The sequence below is a fragment of the Lolium rigidum genome, chromosome 5 (assembly GCF_022539505.1).
Source record: "Lolium rigidum isolate FL_2022 chromosome 5, APGP_CSIRO_Lrig_0.1, whole genome shotgun sequence".
In the NCBI taxonomy this organism is placed as follows: Eukaryota; Viridiplantae; Streptophyta; class Magnoliopsida; order Poales; family Poaceae; genus Lolium; species Lolium rigidum.
This window is the reverse complement of record NC_061512.1, coordinates 198,764,747-198,775,478: the sequence shown is the minus strand read 5'-3', so window position 1 is coordinate 198,775,478 and position 10,732 is coordinate 198,764,747. Positions and strand designations below refer to the sequence as shown.

Sequence of the window (10,732 nt, the reverse complement as noted above, 5' to 3'; positions counted from 1 at the left end):
TATCTAGACTTTAGAGAGACCAAATATGCAAACCAAATTTTAGCAAGCTCTACGTGTTTCTTCATTAATGGGTGCAAAGTATATGATGCAAGAGCTTAAACATGAGCACAACAATTGCCAAGTATCAAATTATCCAAGACATTTTAGAATTACTACATGTAGCATTTCCCATTTCAACCATATAACAATTTAACGAAGAAGATTCAACCTTCGCCTTGAACATTATGAGTAAAGCCTAAGGACATATTTGTCCATATGCAACAGCGGAGCGTGTCTCTCTCCCACACAGTGAATGCTAGGATCCATTTTATTCAAACAAAAATGAAAACAAAAACAAACCGACGCTCCAAGCAAAGTACATAAGATGTGACTGAATAAAAATATAGTTTCGGGGGAGGAACTCGATGATGTTGTCGATGAAGAAGGGGATGCCTTGGGCATCCCCAAGCTTAGACACTTGAGTCTTCTTAGAATATGCAGGGGTGAACCACCGGGGCATCCCCAAGCTTAGAGCTTTCACTCCTCTTGATCATAGTATATCATACTCCTCTCTTGATCCTTGAAAACTTCCTCCACACCAAACTCGAAACAACTCATTAGAGGGTTAGTGCACAATAAAAGTTTACATGTTCAGAGGTGACACAATCATTATTAACACTTCGGACATTGCATAAAGCTACTTGGACATTAATGGATCAAAGAAATTCATCCAACATAGCAAAAGAGGCAATGCGAAATAAAAGGCAGAATCTGTCAAAACAGAACAGTTCGTAAAGACGAATTTTAAAGTGGCACCGAGACTTGCTCAAATGAAAATGCCAAAATTTAATGAAAGTTGCGTACATATCCGAGGATCACTCACGTAAATTGGCATAATTTTCTGAGTTACCTACAGAGAATTAGGCCCAGATTCGTGATAGCAAAGAAATGCGATTCTGCTGCGAGTAATCCAAATCTAGTATGAACCTTACTATCAACGACTTTACTTGGCACAAAAACATGATAAGGAGAGATTGCTACAGTAGTAAACAACTTCCAAGACTCAAATATAAAACAAAGTACTGTAGTAAAAACAATGGGTTGTCTCCCATAAGCGCTTTTCTTTAACGCCTTTCGGCTAGGCGCGAAAGTGTAAATCAAGTATTATCAAGAGATGAAGCATCAACATCATAATTTGCTCTAATAATAGAATCATAAGGTAACTTCATTCTTTTTCTAGGGAAGTGTTCCATACCTTTCTTGAGAGGAAATTGATATTTAATATTACCTTCCTTCATATCAATAGTAGCACCAACGGTTCGAAGAAAAGGTCTTCCCAATATAATGGGACAAGATGCATTGCATTCAATATCCAAGATAACAAAATCAACGGGGACAAGGTTATTGTTAACCATAATATGAACATTATCAACTCTCCCCAAAGGTTTCTTTTTAGCATTATCAACGAGATTAACATCCAAATAACAATTTTTCAATGGTGGCAAGTCAAGCATATCATAGACTTTCTTAGGCATAACGAAATACTTGCACCAAGATCACATAAAGCATTACAATCAAAATCATTGACCCTCATCTTAATGATGGGCTCCCAACCATCTTCTAACTTCCTAGGAATAGAAGTTTCAAGTTTTAGTTTATCTTCTCTAGCTTTTATGAGAGCATTTGTAATATGTTTTGTAAAGGCCAAATTTATAGCACTAGCATTAGGACTTTTAGCAAGCTTTTGTAAGAACTTTATAACTTCAGAGATGTGACAATCATCAAAGTCTAAATCATTATGAGCTACAGCAATGGGATCATCATCCCCAATGTTGGAAAAAATTTCAGCGAGTTTTATCACGAGCGAGTTTCAGCGGTTTTAGCAATTTCAGGCAGTTTTGTACGCTTTGCACTAGGAGTAGAAACATTGCCAACACCAATTATTTTACCATTGATAGTAGGAGGTGCAGCAACATGTGAGGAATCAACATTACTTGTGGTGGTAATAGTCCAAACTTTAGCTACATTATTCTCTTTAGCTAGTTTTTCATTTTCTTCTCTATCCCACCTAGCACGCAATTCAGCCATTAATCTTATATTCTCATTAATTCTAACTTGGATGGCATTTGCTGTAGTAACAATTTTATTTTCAATATCCATATTAGGCATAACTTTCGATTTTAAAAGATCAACATCAGAGGCAAGTCTATCAACCTTAGAAGCAAGAATATCAATTTTATCAAGCTTTTCCTCAACAGATTTGTTAAAAGCAGTTTGTGTACTAATAAATTCTTTAAGCATAGCTTCAAGACCAGAGGGTACACTCCTATTATTGTTGTAAGAATTCTCATAAGAATTACCATAACCATTACCATTAGCAGAAGGATATGGCCTATAGTTATTACCAGAATTGTTCCTATAAGCATTGTTGTTGAAATTATTATTTTTAATGAAATTCACATCAACATTTTCTTCTTGAGCAACCAATGAAGCTAAAGGAACATTATTAGGATCAACATTAGATCTACCATTCACAAGCATAGACATAATCACATCAATCTTATCACTCAAGGAGGAGGTTTCTTCAACAGAATTTACCTTCTTACCTTGTGGAGCTCTTTCCGTGTGCCATTCAGAGTAATTGATCATCATATTATCAAGAAGCTTTGTAGCCGCCCCCAAAGTGATGGACATAAAGGTACCTCCAGCAGCTGAATCCAATAGGTTCCGCGAAGAAAATTTTAGTCCTGCATAGAAGGTTTGGATGATCATCCAAGTAGTCAGTCCATGGGTTGGGCAATTCTTTACCAAAGATTTCATTCTCTCCCATGCTTGAGCAACATGTTCATTATCTAATTGCTTAAAATTCATTATGCTACTTCTCAAAGATATAATTTTAGCGGGAGGATAATATCTACCAATAAAAGCATCCTTGCATTTAGTCCATGAATCAATACTATTCTTAGGCAAAGATAGCAACCAATCTTTAGCTCTTCCTCTTAATGAGAAAGGAAACAATTTCAATTTAATAATATCACCATCTACATCCTTATACTTTTGCATTTCACATAGTTCAACAAAATTATTAAGATGGGCAGCAAGCATCATCGGAACTAACACCGAGAAAATTGCTCTCTCATGACAAGATTCAGTAAAGCAGGTTTAATTTCAAAGAATTCTGTTGTAGTAGCAGGTGGAGCAATAGGTGTGCATAGGAAATCATTATTATTTGTGTTTGTGAAGTCACACAACTTAGTATTTTCAGGGGTATTCATTTTAGCAGTAGTAAATAACGCAAACTAGATAAAGTAAATGCAAGTAACTAATTTTTTTCTGTTTTTGATATAGAGAACGCAAACAAGACAGTAAATAAAGTAAAGCTAGCAACTAATTTTTTTGTGTTATGTTTAGGTGCAGCAAACAAAATAGTAAATAAAGTAAAGCAAGACAAAAACAAAGTAAAGAGATTGGATTGTGGAGACTCCCCTTGCAGCGTGTCTTGATCTCCCCGGCAACGGCGCCAGAAAACAGGCTTGATGGCGTGTAACTCACACGTTCGTTGGGAACCCCAAGAGGAAGGTATGATGTGCACAGTAGCAAGTTTTCCCTCAGAAAGAAACCAAGGTTTAATCGAACCAGGAGGAGCCAAGAAGCACGTTGAAGGTTGATGGCGGAGGAATGTAATGCGGCGCAACACCAGGGATTCCGGCGCCAACGTGGAACTCGCACAACACAACCAAAGTACTTTGCCCCAACGAAACAAGTGAGGTTGTCAATCTCACCGGCTTGTCTGTAACAAAGGATTAACCGTATTGTGTGGAAGATGATTGTTTGTAGAAAACAAGTAAAACAAGTATTGCGATAGATTGTATGCGATGTAAAGAATAGGACCGGGGTCCACAGTTCACTAGAGGTGTCTCTCCCATAAGATAAAAGCATGTTGGGTGAACAAATTACGATCGGGCAATTGACAAATAGAGAGGGCATAACAATGCACATACATGATATGATAAATATTGTGAGATTTAATTGGGCATTACGACAAAGTACATAGACCGCTATCCGAGCATGCATCTATGCCTAAAAAGTCCACCTTCGAAGTTATCATCCGAACCCCTTCCAGTATTAAGTTGCAAAACAACGGACAATTGCATTAAGTATGGTGCGTAATGTAATCAATAACTACATCCTTAGACATAGCATCAATGTTTTATCCCTAGTGGCAACAGGACATCCACAACCTTAGAACTTTCTGTCACTGTCCCAGATTTAATGGAGGCATGAACCCACTATCGAGCATAAATACTCCCTCTTGGAGTTAAGAGCAAAAACTTGGCCAGAGCCTCTACTAATAACGGAGAGCCACTACAAGAAATCTGGTGACTTGCGACCCTCCATATTGGTCGCTGAAAGGTCGTTGTCCGCCATCTATGACCACGCCGTGACCAATAACTGTTGGTCGCCAGTTGAGCGTCACTGACGGCGCACGGCGACCTTCTTATTTAAATGGTCGTAATCCTCTACGACCAAAATGGATGGTCGTAGATTCTATGACCAAAATGTTGGTCACGGGCTGGCCTGCGCTATCCAAGTCAGATCCAACGTGGCAAATCCTACGTGGCAGATCGGTGACCAAACCAAATGGTCGTGCATCGAAATCAGCCCAGTCCAGTTCAATGCTTTAGATGGGCCTAGGCCAACAATTCAGCCTATATATATTTTTTTTCCATTCATTTTTTCGGTTACATGGGCCAAGCCCAATATTTAAGCTCTTTTATTTTTAGGCCACGACCATTTTGGCACTACAGGTTCAGTTTTCTCTTTTGCACACAATGGTTACACTAGTCAGATTGCTCCTAGTTGTCAGGTTCCACGTAGAAATGGTTCGCAATAGATTTTTCACTCGTTTACACTTTTTATCAAGAATATTCAATCAAATTGATTCCAGAAATGATTCATTCCAAAAAAAATCAGAACAGAGGTAGTTACAGACTCACAACACAAATTCAAAAGAGTTTACAACAGCACGTTTAGAACAAAATTCAATAACAGTTATACACAGGCAGCAAAACATGCAGACCATATCAACTGAAACGGTGCTGCACTATCTTCATTCTTCAGGCATCTTTTTATCCTTTGTCACAGCAGCTGCCTCCAAAGCGTTCACATCCTCAACTATTTTCCAACAGATAAATGACATTAAGACAAAAAAGAGAGTTAAAATGGCAGGAAGCTAATTCACCACAAACTTCAAAAAAAGGACGGTGTCAAATGGCAGCAAGATAATTCAAGTGTTTTTCTTTCTGCGCATTTTTCTGAACTTAAAAACAGTCTGCACCGTATTTCAGATACAAGAGCACATCAATTATGCCTCTGGTGGAAGAAAATTGTTGTAGATGGACTGCACATAAGACATAGATACAGAGAGGTGAGCAATCAGATGGCCTCACCATAAGCACTACAGCAGCTTGACAACAGAATATCTCGTTTAGACCCCTTCCTACGTTTGTATACTTTATGCAGTTGCAAGGACAAGTAAATGGGGTGATTCAGTTGATTGTTCACATGCTGCGCAAACACGACTACAAAAGAGCAAATACTACATATGTTCAGTTACTGATTTAGTTACCTTGGCATGCTATGATTGAGTCCTTCACGAACCAGGACCATCACCTGCATAAATTGTTTCATTTACCATCACTGAAAGATCAGAAGCAGGCAAAATAGGCTGTTTGCATAAAAGATACAATGCCAAAAGAATCTCGGTTGCATATAAGATGCTACGAGAAATACAAAACCACATAACAACCAACTGACCATCTGTGGCCATGCACTTGGTGCTTATTTTACATGAAGTTCCTCCTTACAGCTTACACTAAACTCAACAAGAACTAAAGCATCACTACACAAAACTCACAAAAAATGAAGCTCAGGTGAACAAAGCATTAAGTTATATGTGCATATGAAATTATCGTGATAAATAGCAAATTATTGATAAACAGCGACTATCAATACATAAAAAAATGGGATGCAGAAGAGACAGGAAGGTAATATTACCCTGGAGGCAGACACAATTCTGGGCCTCCTTGCGGAAGACGTCAAGGCCAGTGTAGTATCCCTTGGCCCTAGGCGGAAGATCAGGCCAAAGGGTCCCAAACATGAGAGCGCCATCTTCGGGTTCCTACAACAAGATTCCAGTTTCAACAGATGCAGCGCATTAGAGGAGGTTGAGCAGGAAACATCAGTAAAATATGTAGCATGATCATAAGACAGTACAATATATTTATTGTGTGGGTCTATAATAAATCCTCTTGCAAGTTAGAAGCTGCAAAAATCTTTATTTGGGCTTAGTGAAGTAATTGCACAACTAATTTAGACAGAAGAGAAGCCTTGTCCATGTCTATCCTTCAAATTATAAGTGTATTGGGGTCAGATGGACCATTCTATCTCATATCATTTACACTTAAATTTACCACTTCACACTTTACTTTAAATTATTTTGTAAGTATGTCTCACAAGGTTTAATTACTGCCATTTTTTCAATACAGATTAAATTACTACCTCATCACCCTAATCTTCTCTATAAATAGGCAATGCTAAATCGCTTACATAGGAATAGGTAAAAAACACCATACACAGGAAAAGGTAATCAGCATATGTATAGTGTCTAAGACATTACAGAAGTGACTTTACCTAATCCAATCGCTTGCTGTCCAGAAGCAGACCATATATCCTAAGCAACACGCATGTGCACCTGCGTCAATTAGAAGCACTACAACTCAGCAACTGAGACAAATATCTGCATCAATCAATCGGTCCAGCAATGCAATATATAAGCCCAGCTACAATAGATATACTCCTTTGATAAAAAAAAACCATGCATGCAAAGATGCTAAAACTGAAAGAGCAGGATAACTCCTTTTGATTATATCCTCATGTATATCGTGCACTTCTAGTTCATATATGGACAAAAATGCGAGTAAAACACAATCAGTAAGCATAAAACTGCAAGTCAAACACAATCAGTACACTTTTTTGAACGTTGCCTCCTCCTACACCACCCGGAAACAAGGAACCCTATCAAACTACTATAAACTCAAGTACAAAGAAATACAGTACAAGTCTATGTAAGAAACAAATTATCATCTGAATTCAACATACTAGCAGTAAACTAACCACCACATACTGCAGCTAGATCTGTATTATAATGCAACCTTGGAAGGTAACAATAGAAGTGTACAAATAAGTGCATTCAATTGAGAGATCTTTGAGCTGATAATTGCTATGTACAAGAAAATATCAGAACATCTGCAATGATAAACAGCAGCGAGGTTTACCACTAGAACACACTGCAATAACAATACTGCCTCCAGCCCTATGTTGACTGTGTGTATCAAATTCTACATAAATTGCCCCAACACATAGTGGAGCTAATTCCTAGACATAGTGGAGTCGATTCATCACATAGTGAAGCTAATTCAAGACATAGTGGAATTGATTAATCAAACTTCAGTAGCAAAGACTGATACTAATCGCTAGAAAATAAAAATTAGACCATGTTCACACAATATCAAGTAAATTACAACGACCCTAGTGAAACAATATTTAGTAATATAATTTATGGCTAGCTTCGTGACTACCTCTCCTTGCTTGGTATGTGAGACATCTCGCCTAGTAGCTATGTATGTTCTGGCAGTCGTGAAAGTATACTAGACGCACAAATTTTCTATTCACATGCACATCTAGTGATATCCCAAAGGCCAAAAATCCATAAATTACCAAGAAAATTACCTGAGGTAGAGCCGTTCATGGGGAAGTCTGCGTACAAGATCCTCATCGGCGTCGCCCTGTGTGCCGGCCATGAAGCTACGCCATCCGCTGTAGCCGAGGTCTGAGAAGCCGTATACTTGCAGGGTTCCACCTGCAGAAAGAGATTAAGAGAGAAAAAGGAGTTAGAAAGAAAGAAAAAAACCGAGTGGAAGAAGGGTAAAAGTGAGATGCGGCATGGCTGGGTGAAGTCGTGGTCCGGCGACCACATGGCCAGATCCGGCGACCACATGGCCAGATCCGGCGACCCCGAGGCCAGCTCCGGTGATCCCGCAGTCAGATCCGTCGGCTTCTTGGATTGGTCCACCGCGGGATCTCACGCGCGCCGACCACGGCGAGGCCGTCCATCCACGGGTCACGCTGGACGGCTAGCTTAAAATCCTCGTCGACGAAGGGCAGCGCCTCGTTGTCTCCAGATCAGACACGGAGGAGGGACGGAGGCCAGGCAGTGAAGAGTACACCATGGCGGCGCGGTGGTGGGGTGAAGGACGCGCGGTGGTAGGGGAAGGTCGTGGCAAAGTGGCGGTGGGGGATAGCCATCTGAAGGTATAATAGCTGCCCCCCCATGGGGGCTTCACATCGATCCTCGAACGTGAACCGTTTGATCTTCCCATCAGCTAATCTCGGCCGTTCATTGTTGGCTCAGAATCTGCTAGATAAATCCATGCAACGGACGTATCCTACCCGCCTCAGGCTGCTCAAGGGTCCCACCAACGTTCGGGCCCACCCGTCAGTAGCTGCGGGTGAGGTTGGCTTCGGTCGGCCGCGTCGCACTCGCGCGTGGAAAGATCTCCACTCGCGCTGCTCTCCTGCTGGGCCACCAGCTAGATAAATCCATGCAATTGTTGTGTGTTACCCGGCTGAGGCTGCCCGTGGGCCCCACCATCGTTCGGGTCCACTCGTCGGTCGCTGCGAGAGAGGCAGCTTTGGTTGGGCGTGTCATCGCGGGCATAGGGGTCCGCCGCCCACCCAATCCCCGATCCCATTCTCTCCCCAATCCTCAGTCCCATTTCTCTCCCCTAGAAACCCTAGGCCAGTCTCCACCACGCGATCCACGGCCGCCACATCCCCTCGCCGAACCGGCGAGGGCGAGCGAGCATCGAGTGGAGCGAAGCAAGCTGCCGGGAAGATGCGCGTGGTCGGCGGGAGGGCGCGGAGGAGCGCGGGCTGCAGCGGCGCTTCACCTCGCCATGCCCTCCTCTGCGATTGGGTCGACGTGCGACGGCTAGGCGGGCAAGCGCGTCCGGGGTGGAGCAGAGGAGCAGAGGAGGCAGCGGACGGCGGCACGGCCTCTCCCTCCTTTGGCAAATCCCCTCACGCTTCGCCTCCTCTCCCAATCCCACCCCGTCTCTCCTGCTCCTCCCTCCTCTCCCTTGGCAAGAAGACGAAGGGGGATCGGCAGATCGAGCGGGCGACCATGCCAGGATGCACAGAAGGGGGGCGTTGGGGCGGCGCTTGCTGAGCAGGAGGGCGTCCACGGCGGATCTATGCGAGGAGGAGCGCCCACCTCCGATTTGTGGTCATAGGAGGTGTCCTCCATAGCGGTGCGGCTTAGGCCGGAGCTTGGTCGGCGGCAGAAGGAGTCCCACCGGCAACCTTGGAGGAGCCATCAGGATGGAGGCGCCGATTCGTCCGGGCAGCGGCAACTGCTAGCTCGTTTTGGTGAGTTCCCTCCATCTATCTCTCAGATGATTTGAGGTTTGTGGTGCTCAGTGCCGGCCCACCCCGATGTGTTGCTGCTCATCAGATCCGGAAGGAAGGGGAGGAGCCAGGGATGAAGAAGTAGTGGGGAAGAAGAGAGGTTTCAGGGAGGAGAAATAGGAGTGCTGCTCGTGACTTCTAGTGCTTCATTTAACCTGCCAGGCTCATCTTTTTCTCAAGTTTCACATGAAACACCAAGTTCTGCACCTGAAGCCTGGCTGCATGTCTCCAACGTTTGGCTTGAGGCAAGATTTTGCAGTTGAGAGAAAATGGGCTCTTGGGCTTCAGGTAATTTTCGTTCGAAGTTCATCTTGCTATAAATGAAACTGGAATGCTTAAAGTATCCTAATTCATGCATATTGGTTTCATGTATTTATTGTTGCAGCTAGAGGATGAATTACCTTGACCTGTAAGAGGCACTCGATCTCATACAAATTACATACAATTTCTGATTTGGAGCCTGAAGAAGGTATGTGTTGTTGCTCCACATTATTTGTTTGATGATAACCATTGTTATTTTGATTGTTTAACTGAACTCTCGTGATAAAGTATTTAAATCATAATCAGCTTGCTTCCTAAAGAAATGATTTCAAATGCACTCGCTTAATGCAATGAAAAGGTTTTTGAAACATTTCCATTCTTGAAATTTAATCTGAACTTATCTACTTTGAATTAATTGGTTTAATTTTGACTTAACTTCTGTTCCCTAGCCCCGGCGAGGCGAGGTCGTCACTTTCGCCTATTTAAACACACCTAGGCACCTACCATATGTTGGTAAGTCCAGTCATTCCCATGCTCTCTCTCTTGATCGACCTATGCATCATAATGGAATACCTGGTTGGTTGTGAGCATCAATAGACTCTCTGTAACTATTAATTACCTTAAAGCAAGGAGCTATGTACTCCTAGGTCATGAAGGTTGAACTATATCTAAATTATTGTTCTTCCATGTTTCGAGCTTCGCACATTTCTACTAAATAGTTTATGTAGTTATATTAAGTTTTATGAGAGATGTTTTCTTACTGACATGTTTAAGATACTTTGGATTAATTTTCAAGTGAAAGGATAAGCACTTCATTGTGTGTGTACGACACTTGGTGGTGATCTCTGTTTTGTTTACCAAATAATGTTCACTTTGCGGACCGGTAGTTCTGTACGATGTTTGGGAACTGCCTATCCTTATGTCCTGGCCGATGCATATGTGATTCGTCTCAGTTGTAGCTAGC

General features: G+C 42.1%; 1 protein-coding gene across 3 annotated transcripts; it reads right to left on the bottom strand.

Annotated features, from left to right (window-relative positions):
- Positions 1 to 4,917: 4,917 nt before the first annotated feature.
- On the bottom strand, positions 4,918 to 8,332 carry LOC124658131. Of its 3 annotated transcripts, none has more exons than XM_047196557.1 (5): positions 7,771 to 8,332; positions 6,673 to 6,751; positions 6,037 to 6,160; positions 5,609 to 5,652; positions 4,918 to 5,154 (listed from the first exon to the last, which is right to left on the bottom strand). In XM_047196557.1, exons 1-5 carry the CDS (start codon positions 8,036 to 8,038, stop codon positions 5,151 to 5,153), a joined length of 519 nt encoding a protein of 172 aa, XP_047052513.1. In that variant the 5' UTR covers positions 8,039 to 8,332; the 3' UTR covers positions 4,918 to 5,150. The 3 variants fall into 3 exon arrangements, with proteins under 3 accessions (XP_047052513.1, XP_047052510.1, XP_047052511.1); XM_047196554.1 differs by lacking the exon at positions 4,918 to 5,154 and adding an exon at positions 5,161 to 5,380; XM_047196555.1 differs by lacking the exon at positions 4,918 to 5,154 and adding an exon at positions 5,161 to 5,380 and having other exon boundaries at positions 6,673 to 6,733.
- Positions 8,333 to 10,732: the final 2,400 nt, after the last annotated feature.